Source organism: Pogona vitticeps, chromosome 1 (genome assembly GCF_051106095.1).
Source record: "Pogona vitticeps strain Pit_001003342236 chromosome 1, PviZW2.1, whole genome shotgun sequence".
NCBI lineage: Eukaryota > Metazoa > Chordata > Lepidosauria > Squamata > Agamidae > Pogona > Pogona vitticeps.
This window is the reverse complement of record NC_135783.1, coordinates 328,700,152-328,722,607: the sequence shown is the minus strand read 5'-3', so window position 1 is coordinate 328,722,607 and position 22,456 is coordinate 328,700,152. Positions and strand designations below refer to the sequence as shown.

Below are 22,456 nucleotides of genomic sequence, written 5' to 3'. Positions count from 1 at the left end.
AGACACCTTTCAGTCCATCTCTGTCATCAGTGTTACGTGTCACAAAATGAGGACTAAATGCAAAATAAATAAGATGCTGTGACTCTGGAGTTTATATACCATACTTGATTTTATTTTTAAGATAGATAACAGTCTATATAATTAAAGAACCTGAAAGCCAGAAGTTTACTGTAAATTGAATCCCACCAGCTTCTATATGGCTGGTTGGATAATTCAGTGTGCTGGGTTCCTAGTGATGGAGGATTGGGAGTTCAGTTCCCCAGTGCATCTTATAGGGAAAAAGACAGCCTGTGTAGCTTGGGGGAAGTTGCTCAGCCCCAGGATGCCCCTAGAAGAAGGGAATGGTAGATCACATCTGAGTACTTCACCTAGAAGGGCCTAAAAGAGGTCACCATGTCGGAATTCATTCGTACATGTAATTATTGAAGTTCTGTATGCTTGGCTTCCAAATTAATTTGCACAGAACTACAGTGTTAGACATCAAGGGTTCCTTCATTCAGCATATCGTTGTATGGTATACTGTGTATATACTTACAATGACAATAAATTATATTATTATTATTATTATTATTATTATTATTATTATTATTATTATTATTATTATTATTATTATTATTATTATTATTATTATTATTATTATTATTATTATTATTATTATTATTATTATTATTATTATATCATAAGGATCAGTTCTGTCTCCTGAAAGAAAGGGATTAGCATCATTGCCTGGCCTGTTTCCTTTTTTTGGGAGTTGATAGTTGACAAAGCTTCATAAGGGTGTGTGTGTCATTCATTACTTCCTGGGAGGGCAGCTGAGGGGTACTTTAGGTAAAGGTAAAGATTCGCCTTGACAAATTGTCTAGTCGTGTCCGACTCTAGGGTTCAGTGCTCATCCCGGTTTCCAAGCCGTAGAGCCAGTGTTTGACCATAGACAGTTTCTGTGGTCACGTGGCCAGCGCGACTAGACATAGAACACCATTACCTTCCCACCGTAGTGGTACCTATTTATCTACTCACATTTTTACATGCTTTAGAACTGCTAGGTTGGCAGGAGCTGGGACAAGCGATGGGAGCTCACTCCGTCATGTCGATTTGAACTGCTGATCTTACGACCTTGCAGCCCAGAGGCTTTGCAGTTTAACCGTCAACGCCATCACTTCCCCTTCAGATACTTTACACATCCCTTTTTGTGATTGAAGTAAGAAGCCCAGGGGCAGGGACCTTTCATGAGTATTAGCTGACCATATCGCTGTGGTTGCTCACCCTTAGGCCCTAGGAGTCAGAATGGAACATTCCAGGGATGTATTGGAAGTGGTCATGAGCCTGTAGGATCCTAAGCCCCCTCGGTCCCTTAACACACCTTACATATTATGACAGATTGCACCTAATGTTAATTTTCTCCCTCTGGCTTTAATAAGGATTAAAAACCAAATACTCCTTTCAGACATGATATCCATGAGAAGCCACCTCTCCCGTGAGCTAGCAAGATAGTGGATTCAGAAGCACCATGTAACTATACCCTCATACGATTGCTTTGCCCAACAGGTTTGATTGATGAGAATGCATTGGAAACAGCCACAATGTAGACATGGTTAATTAAAATGGATGGAATATTGTTAGGTTATGAGCCGGTATAGCTAGTGTGTAGGAGCACTAGATTGCAGAGCCTGCGGCAAGGAGTTTAAATCCTTAATTTAGGAAAAGGGGCCAGCCAAGATCAGCTGGAGTGTGCGTGGCTGATGAGGTTATGCTCTCTACCACCTAGGATTGTGTTGCTTGCAACTAGAAAGAGGAACTGGTAAATCACTTCTGAGTACTGTATGTCTAGAAAACCCTGGGAGGATTACCATAAATTGGAATTGATTTGATGGCACATAGATGATTTTATTTTTGTTGTTGGTTAGAGGTTACAGCTTACTGGTGGTAGTTTAATTCCTTTTTTCCAATTGTGTATTCACTGCTTTTTTAGTGTGATAACCAGGAGATAAAAATCTTCAAAGCTCTTCCTGTCTCTGAAGCTGTTCCCCATTATTAGTCTGAGTTGCATGTGCAGTAATCTTATCTGCGTGCATATTATTTCTGTGGTTTGTTTTCTACTGTAAATTAATATCTTCAGTTCCAATCAGCCTTTTCCAAATTTCATTAGATGTTCATTACATCTGCCAGCATGACTGATGTTATCTAAAAATCTATTTCATAGTGCTTGATGAGATGCTTGGAAGTTTGCAAGTGTTGGGAACATCATCCTAGCATTGCATCAGTATTACGCAAGTACATTTGTTTATAATGTTGCCCCAGTATTGTTGAGTCTTCAAAATTATTCGTAGAGAACCATTTGTCCTGTGCTTCTTCATTTATACAGTGGTGCCTCACAAGACGATTGCCTTGTGGGACGATTAATCCACAACACGATGGGTTTTTGCTATCGCTGTTGCACTTCACAAAACGGTTTTTCCTATGGGCGATTTTTGCTAGACAATGTTTGGGTCCGTGCTTCGCAAGACTTTTTTTTTAGACCAATGCTTCGCAAGACGGTTTCCCCCCCCCCAAGGGAACGCATTAAATAGATTTCAATGCATTCCAATGGGGGACCGCGTTTCGCAAGACAATGTTTCCTATGGACGATTTTCGCAAGCTGACAATTTGCCCCCCGTTGGAATGCATTAAATAGATTTCAATGCATTCCAGTGGGGAACTGCGTTTCGCAAGTCTATGTTTTTGCAAGACAGCGATTTTCACAGAACGAATTAACATCGTCTTGCGAGGCACCACTGTAATTGGTCAGTGGATAAAGAAATCAATACTTTAGTCCACATCTCTCCAAGCAGATAAGTTCACATATCCACACCACACAAAAGTAAAAATTATGCATGTTATTTAAAACTCTACACATTTAATTGCTTTTGACAGTATGATCTAATGGACATTGAACTGAAGGAAGCTACTGTCAAACCTGATAATCCTGGCTGAAATTATGTTGAATTATGGTATAGTAAAAAATCCTGCTAGCATAGTAATATGGCAGTGTTCCATATGTTGTTGCACAAGTGATGACTGGCATTAAGAAAATTGCTTCTGTTTGTGCAGTGAGGTTACTGAATGCTTTGGTGACTAAGTGGCAGAAATGTCAACCCACTCATGCTAAAACCATTGTGCAGAGTGATTTAATACAGTAGGATCTTGCCCATATTCCCCAGTAGTGTGAGTAATCTAAATATTAGAGCAACAGTTCCCAAACTTGGGTCCCCAGATGTTCTTGGATTAAAACTCCCAGAAGTCTTCACTACTAGCTGTGCTGGGCAGGATTTCTGGGAGTTGTAGTCCAAGAACATCTGGGGACCCAAGGTTAAGAAGCACTGCAAGACTGTAAGTTATGGTTATTTTGTAGCTAGAGCTTTTATGGCTGGCTTTAGTTTTAACAGTCCTATTTTTCTAAACCCTGATTTATTGCTTGTCCTCTCTACATGTTTGGCTTGAGCAGATTTCTTGGTTTCTTTCAAATACAGTTCCCTGCGATACTTGAACCAAGGAATCGTGACAAGATTCTGTTTCTTTGTCCTGGTTTACAATTAGCATGGAAAGCACCATTTCCTGAAACATTAGTTTAGGAGGCTTGGAAAGAAGAAAGAAGAAGAAGAAAGAAGGACAGTGGTTAGGAATAAGCCTTTTCTCTCTCTCAGTCATTATTGAACTGGAGTTGTCTTTGAATCATGCTGCTATTTTTAGAGTCCAGAGGACATATGCTGATCAGCGTGTAATGGCATTTCATGAATTTTGGATTAATTGGCAGACAAATACATTTAGAAGTTAACTTCTGTAGTCACAGGGTATAGATTTTCACCTTTGAGAACACTGAATTTTATCTGCTTGCTTACATGGCCAACATAAAAGATGACTTCTTTAATTAATTTATTTATTTACATTATTTTTTAGCCGCACCATTACCAGTGGCTTCTGGGCGGTGTACAACAATATTAAAACTTAAAAACATTAAAAAATATATAAAATATCCTATATTAAAACAATTCTTAAAACATTATTATTAATAAGTCCTGCTGCTCATGTGGCCAGCTAGAGAATATTGTTTAATTAAAATGCTGGCTAAACAGAAAGGTCCTAGCTTGGCGCCGAAAAGCCAAAAGCATTGGAGCCAGGCGGATCTCTATAGGGAGGGCATTCCAAAGTTGGGGGGCAACAGCCGAGAAGGCCCTATTTCGACATGCCATCCCCCTCACCTTTTCAGGGATGGGACCTTCAGAAGGGGATCTTAGAGGACGGGCAGGCTCATATGGAAGAAGGCGGTCCTTTAGATATCCAGGTCCTAAGCCGTTTAGGGCTTTATATGTCAAAGTAAGCACTTTGAATTGGGCCCGAGCAGTAACCGGCAGCCAGTGTAAATTTTCCAGAATCGGCGTGATATGAGTCCTAGCCAGTAATTTATCTGTAATGTCTATATGCTACTTTTCAGTTGTAACTTAAACTGTTGGATATGTTTTAAGATACTTCACTGCAAAGGCCAGTGTCTATAACTAATGCTACATAAGCAGTTGTGTTATTTGGTAAGGTGTCTTTTGCACAATTGCTGTGGAATTGGTTACATAATTAGTGGTGTAATAGACCTCACTAAATAGTGAAAATGCTTGCACATTGTTAATTGGGTACAGAAATCCCCAACAGACTATTGGCCCAAACTGTGTTCCTGTTGTATTGCAAAATTATGCTAAAATGCATATACATGTGTATGTACATACATGTACCCAACAGTAAACAGTGTAGCACTTTGCTCAATTCTCTAGGTCTTAAAATATATTAGGAGGGCTGTCATTAGTTTTGTTGTTGTTTAGTTGTTTCCGACTCAGTTAGAACTGCCTCTTCAACTTGGATCAATGTTCAGAGGGGCTTACTCCTAGGTGTTTATAGGATGGTATGTATTTACTTACTGTTAATTAATTTGATATTATCACATCTTATTTTGAAAAGAATTGCAGGATGAATTTTAGTAAGTAATAGGTTAAGTTTTTTAGATTGTCATAGTATTAGTTTCCTATGTTGCATTTAGGAAATGGGGCATAATTTATAGGATGTACTTATCTATGACAGACAGATCAGTTTCTTAGTAATAGCATATGTAATGCTGTTGTATGTCCGTTAAATGACTTCTGTTTCATATAGGATGGAATGTTGTAAAATTAAAAATAAAGAAAGCAGGGTTTGTAGTTTTCTGGTAGTACTACATAGATGGCAGCTGATTGCTGTTTAATTTTGTTGAGTTCAGTATTAAAACAAACTAGTTTACATTTATGCAGTATCATTCTTTCTGAGGTCTGATGTATCAAATTGTCTGCAAACTTAAGAGTTCTAAAATGTTTAATGTATTCCTGAGTCCATGATCAACTATTTCTTAATGATAGGAATCTGAAACTGCTGAGTATTTTCCATTGTTGTTACTCTTCAGTGAAAATTAAAACTTAAAATATTTTATCAAGAGTTCTTATGGATTAAAATCAGGAGGTACATAACTTAATATTGCTGGGTTAGTATTCATATGCAGGTTTTTGATATGTCAAATGCTCAAGTTTCAAAACAAGAATGACCTAAGTTTAAGAAAAGAAGCAACATCTGGAATAAGCTGATAGATTCACCAGTCATAGTAATTCCTTACACAAGCATGCTTATGGATGTCTATTCACAAGTTTATTATATCTGGAATGTAAGTAGATTTAGTTGTACTTAATTAGTGGCTAGGAACCTAACTCTGGATATAGTTACAGGCATGCTTTTTAAAAAACTTTATTAATAAGTTGCTGCATTAAACTGGTTAGAAAAACCCCAACAGTTATAGGATTAAGAACTAGTAAAACCAGGACAGCTTGAACAAAACCATCCAATTGTGTGGAATTAGTTGCCTTAAAGCACCATTTACAGCAGTAGTTATCCAAATGCCTAAAGTCATCATACTTGAGTTTTAATATTGACAAAATTCAATGTGTCTTGGGGTGCATATACACCACACAGTTTAATATTGCTTTAACTGTAATAGCTGTATTCTTAGAAATCTTGCGATTTGTTGTTAATGAGGTCTTACATTCCCCTTGCTGAAAGGCAGTAGTGCATTCCCCTGAACTGCAACAGAGCATTTTAAGTATAACACTGAACAACAAATTCTGTTATTCCTTAGGATGGAGCCTTGACAACTGAAGTGATATCAGAGTGCTCGTTCTGAGCAGATAGGCGGGGTATAAATTAAATAAATAAATAAATAAATAAATACATACATACATACATACATACATACATACATACATTGATTTAACTCATGAGAGCAGATACAGTGGACCCTCGACTTACAGACGGCTCGACTTACAGACTTTTTGAGTTACAGACTTCTCTGGCTGCAAAATTTAGATTCGACTTGCAGCCAGAGAATCGACTTACAGACCAGAAAAAAACCAAAATGGAATAAAAATAGAATAAAAACCACTGGTTATGGGATTAATCGGTTTTCAGTGCATTGTAGGTCAATGGAGATTCGACTTACAGACTTTTCGACTTGCAGCCACCATTCCAATACGGATTAATTCCTTAAGTAGAGGGTCCACTGTACACCATTAGAAAATGCCCTGCTTTCACAGCCAGGATATAGAGTGAGGTGTACATAGTAAAGCTGTTTTATAGCACAATCCTTAGTGTCTTTTTGGAGGCAATGTGTGGGTTCTTAATGTATCAAGTAAAAAACAGAAAGATTCACCCCAATTCTTCAGTTTGCTCTAAGATAATATGATGCTTCTGAATTCATGAAAGCTGTACTTCAAGTAATGTTATCTGTTGCCAAGGTACTTCGCAATACTATGGACAGAATGGGTATAAAGAACATTGGCATCATAGCTGCGGATGGAGAGTGGGACATTGCAAATGAAATACTAGTCGACCCTTACCTTAATGATGCTGTTGAAATAGTAGGGTAAGTGTGGAAGCTATGCTGGGAATACTGTGTTTCCCCAAAAATAGGACAGGGTCTTATATTAATTTTTGCTCCAAAAAAGGCATTAGGGATTATTTTCAGGGGATGTTTTATTTTACAGTCGTGTCATCTTCTTCAGGTTGCTGCACAATGCTGCACATTGCTGGAGGGTGGGCTTTCACTTAATGGGCTTATTTTTGGGGTAGGGCTCATATTATGGGCATACTGAAAAATCATACTGGGGCTTATTTTCAGGTTAGGTTTTATTTTTGGGGAAACAGGGTAGATGGTTCCTTCATGCCTTTATTCAAAGTTCTGAATTCACTGAAAGCAGTGAATGGATGAAAGCTTGGCCTCTCTGCATGTTTTTTCTTTGATGTAATGGGTCTCTGGTATTATTTTGCCAGCTCTGGTTTTTCACTTGACAACAGCCTGTCTTCTGAGGCTTCCATGGCTAATGTAATTCCTGCATCCTTCTTGTTGTCTTCTGCAGCTGTGCTTTTGGAAGTCTTTTCTTTCAGAGTCAAGAGCTTCCATACTGTACAGGTTTATTCTGTACAGTGGTGCCTTGACCTAGGAACTTAATTGGTTCTGGAACTCTGGTTGTAACTCGAAATGGTTGTAAATCAAAGCACAATTTCCCATAGGAATGCATTGAAATGCCATTAATCGGTTCCGGCCAAAGAAAAAAAATCACCAAAAACCCCCACAAAAAAACCATGGCAAGACCTATCGGAAACACGATTAATCCATTCCAGCCAAAGGGGGGAGGAGAAAAGCAAACAAATCTGCAAGACCCTTTGGAAATGCAAAAAAAAGCAAAGCAAAAAGCAAACAGTGTGCAAGACACTTTGGAAATGCAAAAAACAAACAAACAAACAAAAAAACCAAAGAGCAAACAAACCCTGCAAGACCCTTTGGAAATGCAAAAAAAGCAAAGCAGAAAGCAAACAAACTTTGCAAGACCCTTCAGAAATGCAATAAAGCAAAGCAAAAAGCAAACAAACCCTGCAAGACCCTTTGGAAATGCAAAAAAAGCAAAGCGGAAAGCAAACAAACTGTGCAAGACTCTTCAGAAATGCAAAAACAAAGCAAAAAGCAAACAAACCCTGCAAGACCCATCGGAAATGGGGAAAAAATACAACAAAAAACAAACAAACCCTGCAAGACATAGAAACATCACAACATAGAAACATAATCCTGCCACCCAGCCCAAAACCACGCTGCAAAACCTACCCAGAAGAGTTTTTAAAAAGTAGTAAGCAGCACCTGACCAGGCAGTCCGAAGTCTCCTCTTTTCACACACTAACTGCTGGGGTTAAAGAGCTACAAAGAAGCAGCCTCTTCGCCACAAATGGTTAGAAATTTGAATTCCCCGCCTCTTTTCCCTGCCTTTTTCTGGTTGTAACTCGAAGCTCCCATTGCAAGTAGAAGCAAAATTTGCGGCCGGAGCTGGCAGTAACTCAAAATAGTCATATGTTAGGATGTTCATAAGTCAAGGCACCACTGTATAGCCATTCCCTCTCCTTAGAGTTCTCTAGAAGTTGAGGAGTGAGTTAATTCCCTGACAGAAAGCTCCACTATAGAGCAACTCCTAAGCTTTTGGAGAACTGCTGTAATTACCACTATAAATTGTGTATGAGTACATAGTGTAGATATGTTCATAAATTTATTACATCACCCTAATTGCTTTTAAATATAGTCTCCCTCTATATAGACAAGTTTCAGAATTTGCTTTCTGTGCCACTATCTTGGGCTATTTAAGTGCATGAGCTTGAAAAATGGACTCATGGGTGGTAATATTTTCGTTTTTAAAATCCATTTCTTTTTCGACAGATTTTTAATATTTGAAGTTCCACTCCTGCTAATTTTTGAATTGTATTTCAAATTATGTCTCTTTATTTTTGATACAGTGGTGCCTCGACTTACAAAATCTTGACTTGTGACCAATTTGAGTTACAACCAGCTCCGGTCACAAAATTTTGCTTTGACTTGCGACCGGCTCTTTGAGATATGACCGGAAAAAGGCTCCCTCCCTCTCTCCTTTCCTGCCCTTTTTTAAACCTTAGAGGTCATCTTAGTTTTTTTAAAAAGGTGGATGGATTTACCGCTTTTGCATTTGTTCCTATGGGAACTAATGCTTTGAGATACAGCCAGCGCCTAGAGATACAACCAAAAAACCCGTCCGGAATGGATTAATCACGTTTCAATGTATTCCTGTGGGAAATGGTGCTTTGAGTTACGACCAACTTGAGTTACGACCATCATTCCAGAACGAATTAAGTTTGCAACTCTGTGTAATAATTTTTTTCTTTTTGATGTGCGTTTTCTTTTTGATATGCGTTTTCTTTTTGATATGCGTGTAATACATGTGTTTCTTAATCAGATAGGTAGGTTTGTCAGGGTGGAGCACTTGGCTGTAGAAACAGGGACTAGGATTTTCATTCTCTAGTCAGTCTGACCATCTACCTAAGAACCCTTTTAAAGACCTCTAGAGCAAAATCAGACGCCTGTGTTCGTTGCCGCTTTAAGCAGATGGGTAACGTCTGCTGAAACAAAAATAGTACCATGCCTAGCCAGTGATTCCACAGCCTAGTTTAAATGCCAACGGAATGCCTGAAGAAAAAGATATTTGCCTGCTGGCAGGAAGCATGAGAGAGAATGTCAATTTAGCCTTTATTCTAAGGACTTGCAGAGTTTTGGTCTGACTGCTGAGTAAGCCATCACTCCATGAGACATACCTCTGGTGGCTGAGGACCAAAATAAACGCTTCCCTGGCATCTAGGCAGGCTTGTGTTGAGCTGAGCTGAGGGGGAAATAACGCCTCCCAGAAAGTGTGACTGCTGGCAACCCAGGAGTTTTTAGACCAACCAGGGACTTGAACCCAAGTCTCTCGAGTCTTAGCTTGTCATTCTGTCCACGATATTACACTGACTCTCAAGCATAGTTATTAAGGTGTAAACAACATTGAATGGCTTCTTACTATTACATACCTTGAAGTGCCTTGTCAGTCTGTTTTGTGAATGCAGTGTGGTACTAACTGAAAGCTTTCCGTTGTAGCTTGAAGGTGTGTGTGTGTGGGGGGGGAATGGGAAAAAAAGGAAATTACAGAATATTTTAAAAATATCCTCTGAATATTCTTGGAGCTTGAGTTTTACAGAAGGTAGGCATAAACATTCCTGAGAAACCTATATGTGGGACAGGAAGCAACAGTTAGAACTGGTCATGGAACAACTGAGTGGTTCAAAATTGGGAAAGGAGTACGGCAAGGCTGTATATTGTCCCCCAGCTTATTTAACTTATATGCAGAATACATCATGCGGAAGGCTGGACTGGAAGAAACCCAAGCCGGAATTAAGATTGCCGGAAGAAATATCAACAACCTCCGATATGCAGATGATACCACTCTGATGGCAGAAAGTGAGGAGGAATTAAAGAACCTTGTAATGAGAGTGAAAGAGGAGAGTGCAAAAAACGGTCTGAAACTCAACATCAAAATACTAAGATCATGGCCACTGGTCCCATCACCTCCTGGGAAATAGAAGGGGAAGATATGGAGGCAGTGTCAAATTTTATCTTCCTGGGCTCCATGATCACTGCAGATGGAGACAGCAGCCCTGAAATTAAAAGGCGCCTTCTTCTTGGGAGGAAAGCGATGACAAATCTGGACAGCATCTTGAAAAGCAGAGACATCACCTTGCCAACAAAAGTCCGAATAGTCAAAGCTATGGTTTTTCCTGTTGTGATGTATGGAAGTGAGAGCTGGACCATAAAGAAAGCAGACCGCCGAAGAATTGATGCCTTTGAATTGTGGTGCTGGAGGAGGCTCTTGAGAATCCCCTGGACTGCAAGGAGAACAAACCTATCAGTTCTAAAGGAAATCAACCCTGAGTGCTCACTGGAAGGACAGATCCTGAAGCTGAGGCTCCAGTACTTTGGCCATCTAATGAGAAGAAAAGACTCCCTGGAAAAGACCCTGATGTTGGGAAAGTGTGATGGCAAGAGGAGAAGGGGACGACCGAGGATGAGATGGCTGGACAGTGTCTGCGAAGCAACCAACATGAACCTGACACAACTCCGGGAGGCAGTAGAAGACAGGAGGGCCTGGCATGCTCTGGTCCATGGGGTCACGAAGAGTCGGACACGACTAAACGACTAAACACACACACACAGGCATAAACATACTCTTGAGTCTTGCTGACGCAGGAATGGTTTGATATGACCATGTTACCACAGCAGTTCCATTCCCATATATCCTGTCTCGATCTTCTTTTGAAGCTTGTATTTGACATCTTCCAACACCTCACAAGTCCTGAACCTGGGCCTTTTCTTCTCATTGGCTCATTCGTAGACTTTCCTGTTCTGCAAAGTTGTCTAATGATGGTTAATTCGCCCTAACCCCAATGCACTCATTGCTGACTAACAAACAATTCGGCCTTTAACAATTCAGTTGCTTACAGTTGACCCAGTTCTGGACCTGTTCAACAGGATTATTGAACTAGTTCTAACAAACAAACTACGTTTTCATGCCTTATTATTTTTATTTTATTTTATCATTTTTTGTGAAAAAAATATTTTTTCACAATGGTAACAAACCATGCAATAAGGTTCCTCCCCCCTTTTTTTTCCCTTTTCTTATTTGAGATATAACTAACCACTTTAGGGAAATCTTTAAAAACCTCAGCCCAACAGTTCATTGTATTTAGGTGGAAGTATTAGGCATAATCACAAATAATAAATTCAAAATCTTGTTTTTCTGTGCATTCTTACAGCTGAGTGCAACCACTTACACATGTAGAAATGCTTCAAAAATCTAACTTATGGGAGAGTGTTTCTAATCTTGTTCACTCGGAACAAATTGAGCATGGGAACATCTTTGTGATAGGTAAAACAGTTTCCTACGGTTAGTTCCGTGGTTTAGGTATCTGGCTGTGGAGCCAGAGGTAGTGGATTATCTATAGTGTCCCTTCCAGCTCTGCAATTCTAAGTTTACTGTAAGTTTATATCTAGCCACTTTTGACCTTTTTTTAAAAAATGGCAAGCTGATTTAGCAGAACTTTTGTACTTATCAATTTGCTGATGCTTGATTGATAATAACAGCCTTTGAACTGCAGACCTGGAAGGCGCCCGATGGATCATCAAGTAAGGGGAAAGAAAGGAGAAATAAATAAATGTATCATTGCCTTCCTATCTAAACAAGTTTGCTTGTCTCGTCCCCTTTAATAGTCAACCTATCATTTTCCAGATATAATCCCCAGGGAGTATGGCAATTGGCCTTGGTGTTATGTTGTGTTGTTACGTGCTGTCAAATTGGAACTGACTTATAATGACCATAATAGGGCTTTCAGGGCAAGTGAGATATTTAAGGAGTTGTTTTACCATTTCCCACACACCAGTGAGTTTACATGGCTAAGCAAGGATTTGAACCCAGGCCTCCTGAGTACTAGTCTGTCACTCTATCCACTATATCACATTAGGTATCACTTTGCTGGCAGGGGATAATTGGAATTGTAGTCCAAGACAGTCTTCCAGGTGAGGATTGGCTGAGTTAATTCTTACTTAGCCAAAGCTGTATGAAGTCAGCTAGAAATCTTACGGTGTCATTCAACATCATTGTTTCTGCTGTCTTCTCTTTAGTTTCATGAGGTGAAACTGCTAGGGCAGCGGTCCCCAACCTTGGGCCTCCAGATGTTCTTGGACTTAAACTCCCGGAAATCATGGCCAGCAGAGGTCAACATCTGGAGGTCCAAGGTTGGGAGCCCCTTTGCTGGGGGATAGAAAGTAGCCTTTGAGAGGCTAGTATCTGCTTCAGGAGCAGTGGCTACCATTTATATTGTTAGAACTAACTGTGACTGAATGATAACCTGGTAAGACTTGTTTCCTGCCCTGCTGCCATTCTGTTCAGGATGGCCTCCTTCAGAAACAGAGCAAGTTGCTTTTATATCATGTCTTACTAGTTCATCCAACTCAGTGCTGACTGGCAGTGGTTCTCCCAGGTTCCATGCAGTTGGCATATCTGGCTCATCCTGGAGATTCCAGAGATGTAACTAGGAATATTCCTCATACAAGATATGTAGTCTGCCACCCATCTGAGACCATTCCCTAATCCTTGCCACAGGTTGGAACAAGCTTTAATTATGTTCTTGTTTGTCTTGCATTCACATGATAGGCACTTCGTGTTCCATGCCATTTTGCTGCTCCCAGCTGCTTTGCCTCCCCCTTGTTGTGACCTCTTAGTGCTCAGTGTGTTCTTACGTTTATTTCCTGGCCTTGGAAAACTGGAAGTGAGCTGGCATTCAGATTTTCAATTCATAATTCTTTTAAACATATCAGTCATGTCTTGCTTGGATGTTCTCATTTGATTCCAGAATGTCTATGATTGTTGAGTTTGATATTTTATAGTTGCATCTTTACCCCGGTCCATAAATCTACATTCAAACTGGCTCCTATTACAATGTGATCTTGGAAATTAACCTTGAATGTCTTCCAATGTTGTATTGATACTAACTTTGCAGGAAAATATCTCTGGTGCCAAGGCAAGGTAGCCATAACTGTGTTCAACAAATAGTAATCACAGCAATTAATATGTCCACTCCTTTGAAAGACTGTGGTTCTTAAACTAACTTTCCCATGATGTGCTGTTTTTAAAAAATGGCTTGCTCGCTTGCTTGTTTGTTTATTTTAAAATAACATATCCCACCCAACTTAGTGGGACCACCACTCTCGGCAGTCATTATAATATGATATAAATTGTAACTCCCATCCAACCGTTTCCCAACATAATACAGTGTTGCCTCGCTAGACGATTGCCTTGTGGGACGAAAAACCCGCAAGATGATTGGTTTTTGCACTCACTATGGTGACTCGCAAGATGTTTTTTTCTATGAATGTGCTTCACAAGACTTTTTTTTGAGACCGATGCTTCGCAAGACTTTTTTTTTTGACTGATGCTTCGCAATACTTTTTTTTTTTAGACTGATGCATAGGGAACCTCGCAAGACGATTTTTTTTCACAAGACGATGATTTTCATGGAACAAATTAAAATCGTCTTGTGAGGCACCACTGTACATAAAAATATAAATCCCAGACTAATAAAGCAACAAATGATGATCTTATATCTCTTGTTTAGGCTGCTAACCAAGTACTGCTTTCTTGTTCCTCAACAAGTTTATTTCCTGATAAAGTAGTTCTTGGCCTAGAAAATTTCCTTGTCTGTTCTGCAGTGGGTTAACACACATACTTTTCTGGCATCAACCTTGTCTTCAGTTTCTCTTGTGTTTGTTGACTGTACCTGGAGGTCTCAGAAATTTAGCCAATAAGCTAGGTAGAACACCTTTCAACCTGCTCTATCTTTGGCTTCATCCCAAACTTATTTGCAGCTTTTGTAACCTGATGTTTGTGCAGCTGCTTTGCCTCCCCCTTGTTGATGTTTGTGCAGCTGCTTTGCAGGGAGATGGATCAGCAGTCTGTAACATTTTCTGCTAATAAAAAGCATGGACACAATTGATTTCTCCTTAAACTCTGGCTTAAAGTAGCTATATCTACACAAACCCACATACTAAAATTTTGAGACTGCTTTATTTGCATGTCAGGCCTCTCACATTAAATTGCAGTTGACTTTTACTTGTTTATTTCTTCTGTTTTTAACCAACAAACGTTGCATGAATGAAACCAGTACATCCATTTCCTTACCTTCTACAACCTGATTTGAGAGCAGGCTTTTTGCACTACAAGCCTTCAGCTTAGTAATTATATAATGTGGCTGCTTTGGGCCGAAAGGAAACAATGCTGATTTCTTTTTCATTCATTCTTTTTTCTAAGGAAATGGGGGGGGGCAGATTCTACTATTTCATCTTTTCTTTTTTATTTTTCAAAGCTTTTAAGATACACTTTGGATAAACAAGAGCTTCAGCGAGTGAGGATCATTGCCAGCGATAACCTGTGGGAGCCAATTTCCTTTCTTGTGCTGCTTGACTCTGAGCTCCGTGAAGCAGTCGATATTATTGGGTAGGGCTTCTTTTCAAAGCTGATCCTTTCCTCCATAACCCCCTGTGATAACATCTGGTAGATAACAGCTTTTGCAAAGTTTTATCTTTTTTCTGAAATATTAGCATAGCACATATATGCTAGTCAACAATATTATCCTCTGCTTCCAGGAAGGTTGCTTCAGGATAGGACAGTTTTGAGGGCAAAAGCATAAAGGGATTCTTCAACCTTTCCTGGGCTGCTGCTTCATTCGTCCAAATTTTGAGTTGCTGTAGTTCCATTTGGTTTCAACTGTGTTTACAAAATGGAGTGTGTTTAATACTCTGACAAGAAAAGAGTAATGAGGGAGGTACATATTTACGGTAGAAAAGTAGTGTGAAATGGTTGGTTGGGGTTGGAGCTCTCCTCTATCACTTTGGTGATCAAAATTACTTCTTCACAAATGTATTTACCGTATTTTTCGCTCCATAAGACGCACCTTTCCATAAGACGCACCGATTTTTTAGGAGAAGAAAACAGGAAAATATAATCTGTTTTCTTCGCTCCATAAGATGCACAGACTTTCCACCCCCCTGTTTTGTGGGAAAAAAGTGAGTCTTATGGTGCAAAAAATACAGTATTTGGTTTATAGGCTAAAATCCAGTAGTAAGTTGCAACACGATTAGGTCCACTGAATCAGTGGGGATTTGGTGAGCCATCTCTCTAAATTCCATTGGTTCAATGGGTCTTCTTCATTAAACTACTGGATTTCAGCCATAGTCTGCCCCTCCCCCCCATGATCTAGGGCAGTGGTTCTTAACCTTTGTTACTCGGATGCTTTTGAACTGCAGCTCCCAGAAACCCCAGTCAGGACAGCTGGTGGTGAAGACTTCTGGGAGTTGCAGTCCAAAACTCCTGAGTAACCCAAGGTTAAGAACCAGTGATCTAGGGCAGTGGTTCTTAACCTTTGTTACTCGGATGCTTTTGAACTGCAACTCCCAGAAACCCCAGTCAGGACAGCTGGTGGTGAAGGCTTCTGGGAGTTGCAGTCCAAAACTCCTGAGTAACCCAAGGTTAAGAACCAGTGATCTAGGGTACCTCACAAGACAACGTAGAGTTACAAAAGTGGCGGACAAAACTACCTGAGGAATTGTAATTGTTGTAGTCCAGAAGCAGAAATCTATATGCCTCTGATATAAAGTTGTGATAACCCCTCAAAGAAGTAAGCGTAAACTGAAGTTATTAAATACTTTATGCACAATTGAATTAAAAACAAACCCACTGAATTGAAAGCACACAGTTCATGAAACGCTCTTGCCTCAGCAGACCAACTAAGTTGCCAAAAGCCTGCTTGAATAAATAGCTGTATATTTGCTGTTAGAATCACAGCAAGGGGCAGGCTGCCCAATGGTCTCCCTATGGAGAGAATTCCATAGCTTGGGAGCCACCCCTGAATGGACTCCTGCCATACTTCAATGAAATATGGTTCTTAATATGTTGAGATCAAGAGAAAGATCTCACCTGAAAATCTCAAGAGATTTGGGAAGATTGCAGGGAGAATACAAGCTTTCCCAAAGTGTATGCTCACCATCCACCAATGTCAGTATCAATTTATATGCATTGTTAATTAAATTTTCTGGAAGCAAGGAAGCTGTATAGGTACATTGGAGCAAAAGCAGCAGAGTCTTGTGGGACTTGCAAAAGCTGACAAGAAGCCTTTACCGGCTCACTTCATCATGCAGAGTACCTGATGAAGTGGGCTGCAATCCATGAAAGCTTGTGCCATGGGAGATGTCTTACCCTTTAGGAATGGAGCAAGACAGGACGTTGGTCCAGGGCTTCAGGCAGGAGTCTTCCTTAACTGTATCTAGACATGTGGGTGTTTGAATTTAGGATATGTGCCATGGTGTCTCCCTGGGCACCACAAGACTCTAAATTGGTGCTGTATCTATCTATCTATCTATCTATCTATCTATCTATCTATCTATCTATCTATCTATCTATCTATCTATCTATCTATCTATCTATCTATCTATCTATCTATCTATCTATCTATCTATCTATCTATCTGTCTGTCTGTCTGTCTGTCTGTCTGTCTGTCTGTCTGTCTGTCTGTCTGTCTGTCGTCCGTCAGTCCGTCCGTCCGTCCGTACGTACGTACGTACGTACGTACGTACGTCCGTACGTACGTACGTACGTATGTATGTATGTAACTTATATGCCGCCCACTCTACCCAAAGGTCTCTGGGCGGCTTACAACAATTAAAATTCAATTAAAATACAATAAAAGATAAAATGATTAAAATACAATTAAAATTGCCATCAGGACCCACAGTTGATGTTATTTCAATTAAAAGTCTTCTGGAACAGGAAGGTTTTGACCTGGCGCCGAAATGTCATCAACATCGGCGCCAGACGAATTTCAGTCGGGAGAGCATTCCATAGTCTGGGGGCAGCTGCATAGTTACTGTAGCTAATGCATAGTTAATGCATAGTTAGCTTGGAGTTATAGACTCGGGGAGGTGGACCTATTTCTGGTGTCATGTTTTGGTAGGCTGACATCCATTGCGCCTTTTTTTGAAGCTTTGTTGGTTAGTTACATGCCATATAATGACCATAATAGGGCTTTCAAGGTAAGTGAGATATTTAAGGAGAGGTTTTGCCAGTCTTACTTCAGTGAACCAAGTAGGGAATTGAACCACAGTATCAGAGTCCTATTCAGTCACTCTGTGCACTATGCCACACTGGACATACTTTTGAAGCTTGGGTAGTAGTAATTTCTAATACTTGCTCTGGGTAAACGTGCCCATTTTTGCATCAACAGTTGGGTTTTTGTGGCTCAATTGTAGCATATTTTCTGCAGAATTCTCAAAATGTGAACAATGGACCTATTTGTCTTGGTTGTGGTGAAAGGGGTTTTGGGTTTAAGTCAGCCACTGAGAAATACTTTTGTGTATCTCGTTGTAGGTTTTAAAATATACAGTGGTGCCTCACATAGCGAGGTTAATCCATTCCGGATTAACCCTCGCTATGTGAAAACATCGCTAAACAGAACGTAAAAACCCATTGGAACGCATTAAACATTGTTTAATGTGTTCCAATGGGCCCTAAACTTACCGTTCAGCGAAGTTTCCTCCATAGCGGCAGCCATTTTCGCACCCTCGGTAAGCGAGGCGAGGGCGCGAAAATGCTGTGCGCGGCCATTTCGGGGCTTCCGGCGGCCATTTTGTAACCGCCGAACAGCTGATCCGCGGGCATCGCAAAGCGAAGATCAGTAAGCGAAACGCTTACCGTTCGTCGCTATGCGAGTTTTTGCCATAGGGACCGATGCTATGCCTCCGCATTAGTGATCCCGAAAAAGGGATCGCTATGTGAATTCGTCGTTATACGGTGCGCTCGTTAAGCGAGGCACCCCTGTATTTTGTTCTTAAGGGTAAATTAGAGGTCTTACTGATACAGCACCTCTTTAAAAGCAATTGGGAAGGAATACAGTGAAGCTGCTATTTTGAGTCTTGGTCCAGAGTCTTGTTGTTTGGTGACCTTAGCTTCTCGTTTCTTTGACTCCTCATTAGTAATAATAATGGAGAAGGAGTAAAGAGGCTACACTGTTAACCAGGATGTTTCTATTTTCAAATGTCATGTTTGTTGTGAACTCACTGTGAACCTACTTCAGAGGTTGAAGATAAGACAGACTGGCTTGCCAGCTTCAAAATGGAAAAAAACCAGAGCTTAGAAAAGCTGTAACTCCTGCTGTTCAGAAGAGTTTGGGAGTTGTAGTCTAAAAGAGGCCAGAAATTAATCTCTGGGAATGTGCACCACAGACCTGTAGTAAAGGTTACTGAGATGTGTGTGGAACACTTCATTCTTCAGAAACCTGTGTAAATGCTAACATCTGGTGTAATTTTCCCCCTTTAGAAATGTGATATGTAAATGACAGTATTTGTCAGGACCACATAAAACCATGAGGTCTTGGAAGCTCAATGTTCTGTTTTTGTTGCAGAGTTTTGAATTTTTGGTTACATTTCTCTAGCTGCACAATAGAAGTACAGGGATTCACAGAGCAGAATGGCTTCAAGTTCCTCAGAGTAACCCACCCCTTTTCTTATTAGCTGGCACTTATAGTTTCAGTCCCCTTCATGGATTGCTGCCTTGTCATGGCGAAGGGGCTTGAGTAACTCAGAAAAGCTATGGGCTATGCCATGCAGGGACACCCAAGATGGACAGGACATAGTGGAGAGTTCCGACTAAACGCAGTTCACCTGGAGTAGGAACTGGCAATGCCACTCCAGTATCTTTGCAAAGAATACCCCATGATCAGAAACAAAAGGCTAAAAGATATGATGCTGGAAGATGGGACCCTCAGGTCGGAAGGCGTCCAACATGCTACTGAGGAAGAGCGGAGGACAAGTACAAGTAGCTCCAGAGCTAATGAAGTGGTTGGGCCAAAGCCGAAAGGACGCTCAGCTGTGGACACGCCTGGAAGTGAAAGGAAAATCCAATGCTGCAAAGAAAAATACTGCATAGGAACCTGGAATGTAAGATCTATGAACCTTGGGAAGCTGGAGGTGGTCAAACAGGAGATGGCAAGAATAAACATTGACATCCTGGGCATCAGTGAACTAAAATGGACAGGAATGGGCGAATTCAGCTCAGATGATTATCATATCTACTATTGTGGGCAAGAATCCCGTAGAAGGAATGGAGTGGCCCTCATAGTCAACAAAAGAGTGGGAAAAGCTGTAATGGGATACAATCTCAAAAATGATAGAATGATGTCAATACGAATCCAAGGCAGACCTTTCAACATCACAACAATCCAAGTTTATACACCAACCACTACTGCTGAGGAGACTGAAATTGAACAGTTTTATGAAGATTTACAACACCTTCTAGAACTGACACCAAAGAAAGATGTTCTTCTCATTCTAGGGGACTGGAATGCTAAAGTAGGGAGCCAAGAGATAAAAGGAACAAGAGGGAAGTTTGGCCTTGGAGTTCAGAACGAAGCAGGACAAAGGCTAATAGAGTTTTGTCAAGAGAATAAGCTGGTCATCACAAACACCCTTTTCCAACAACACAAGAGGCGACTCTATACATGGAAATCACCAGATGGGAAATATCGAAATCAGATTGATTATACTCTCTGCAGCCAAAGATGGAGAAGCTCTATACAGTCAACAAAAACAAGACCTGGAGCTGACTGCGGCTCTGATCATCAGCTTCTCATAGCAAAATTCAAGCTTAGGCTGAAGAGAGTAGGAAAAACCACTGGGCCACTCAGGTATAATCTAAACCAAATCCCCTATGAGTACACAGTGGAAGTAAAGAACAGATTTAAGGAACTAGATTTGGTGGACAGAGTGCCTGAAGAACTTTGGATAGAGGCTCGTAACATTGTCCAGGAGGCAGCAACAAAAACCATCCCAAAGAAAAGGAAATGCAAGAAAGCAAAATGGCTGTCCAACGAGGCCTTAGAAATAGCAGAGAGGAGAAGGGCAGCAAAATGCAAGGGAGATAGGGAAAGTTACAGAAAGTTGAATGAAGACTTCCAAAGAATAGCAAGGAGAGACAAGAGGGCCTTCTTAAATGAACAATGCAAAGAAATAGAGGAAAATAACAGAAAAGGAAGAACCAGAGATCTGTTCAGGAAAATTGGAGATATTAGAGGAACATTTCGCGCAAAGATGGACATGATAAAGGACAAAAATGGGAGGGACCTAACAGAAGCAGAAGACATCAAGAAGAGGTGGCAAGAATACACAGAGGAATTATATCAGAAAGATGTGGATATCCCGGACAACCCAGACAATGTAGTTGCTGACCTTGAGCCAGACATCCGGGAGAGTGAAGTCAAGTGGGCCTTAGAAAGCCTGGCTAACAACAAGGCCAGTGGAGGTGATGGCATTCCAGTTGAACTATTTAAAATCTTGAAAGATGATACTGTTAAAGTGCTACATTCAATATGCCAGCAAGTTTGGAAAACCCAACAGTGGCCAGAGGATTGGAAAAGATCAGTCTACATCCCAATCCCAAAGAAAGGCAGTGCCAAAGAATGCTCCAACTACCGCACAATTGCACTCATTTCACACGCTAGTAAGGTTATGCTCAAAATCCTCCAAGGTAGGCTTCAGCAGTATGTGGACAGAGAACTCCCAGAAGTACAAGCTGGATTCCGAAGAGGCAGAGGAACTTGAGACCAAATTGCTAACTTGCGCTGGATTATGGAGAAAGCCAGAGAGTTCCAGAAAAATATCTACTTCTGCTTCATTGACCACGACGAACTATGGCAAGTTCTTAAAGAAATGGGAGTGCCTGACCACCTTATCTATCTACTGAGAAATCTATATGTGGGACCGGAAGCAACAGTTAGAACTGGATATGGAACAACTGATTGGTTCAAAATTGAGAAAGGAGTATGACAAGGCTGTATATTGTCCCCCAGCTTATTCAACTTATATGCAGAATACATTATACGGAAGGCTGGACTGGAGGAATCCCAAGCCGGAATTAAGATTGCCGGAAGAAATATCAACAACCTCCGATATGCAGATGATACCACTCTGTTGGCAGAAAGTGAGGAGGAATTAAAGAACCTTGTAATGAGGGTGAAAGAGGAGAGTGCAAAAAACGGTCTGAAACTCAACATCAAAAAACTAAGATCATGGCCACTGGTCCCATCACCTCCTGGGAAATAGAAGGGGAAGATATGGAGGCAGTGACAGATTTTATTTTCCTGGGCTCCATGATCACTGCAGATGGAGACAGCAGCCACGAAATTAAAAGACGCCTGTTTCTTGGGAGGAAAGCGATGACAAATCTTGACAGCATCTTAAAAAGCAGAGACATCACCTTGCCAACAAAAGTCCGAATAGGCAAAGCTATGGTTTTTCCTGTCGTGATGTATGGAAGTGAGAGCTGGACCATAGAGAAAGCAGACCGCCGAAGAATTGATGCCTTTGAATTGTGGTGCTGGAGGAGGCTCTTGAAAGTCCCCTGGACTGCAAGGAGAACAAACCTATCAATTCTAAAGGAAATCAACCCTGAGTGCTCACTGGAAGGGCAGATCCTGAAGTTGAGGCTCCAGTACTTTGGCCATCTAATGAGAAGAAAAGACTCCCTGGAAAAGCCTCTGATGTTGGGAAAGTGTGATGGCAAGAGGAGAAGGGGACGACCGAGGATGAGATTGCTGGACAGTGTCTGCGAAGCAACCAACATGAATTTGACACAACTCTGGGAGGCAGTAGAAGATAGGAGGGCCTGGCGTGCTCTGGTCCATGGGGTCACAAAGAGTCGGACACGACTAAACGACGACGATAGTTTCAGTAACTCACTTTGAGATGTTAGTAGTTGTAAGAATACTACTAATACTAATTTTGTTTACTTACCCGCGTGAACAGATCAAACAGCAAACTGAAACCATTTCCATCAGACTTCAACAGACTAAAGAGAAGGGAAAAAAAACATTCAGCAGAGAGGTGTGACTCTCTTTGAATTCAGAAGCAGGAAAGGAATGATTGGTTAGTGCTGGA

The 22,456-nt window shown here is 40.7% G+C and overlaps 1 protein-coding gene and 1 long non-coding RNA gene across 3 annotated transcripts in view; one reads left to right on the top strand and one right to left on the bottom strand.

The window, feature by feature from the left end:
- The window catches only part of GALC (galactosylceramidase), a 62,906-nt gene that overhangs the window by 19,088 nt on the left and 21,362 nt on the right, over window positions 1–22,456 (top strand). The window contains exon 7 of one of the 2 annotated variants that reach the window (XM_020814907.3): window positions 14,839–14,969. In XM_020814907.3, the coding sequence (XP_020670566.3) occupies window positions 14,839–14,969 (131 nt within the window). Of the gene's footprint in view, window positions 1–6,833; window positions 6,962–14,838; window positions 14,970–22,456 lie in introns of both variants that reach the window. The other variant, XM_020814908.3, reaches the window with a different exon arrangement.
- LOC144586068 (uncharacterized) lies at window positions 9,287–13,724 on the bottom strand. Its single transcript, XR_013540783.1, has 2 exons — window positions 11,147–13,724; window positions 9,287–10,140 (listed from the first exon to the last, which is right to left on the bottom strand). It is a non-coding gene; the product is annotated as an uncharacterized LOC144586068 (long non-coding RNA).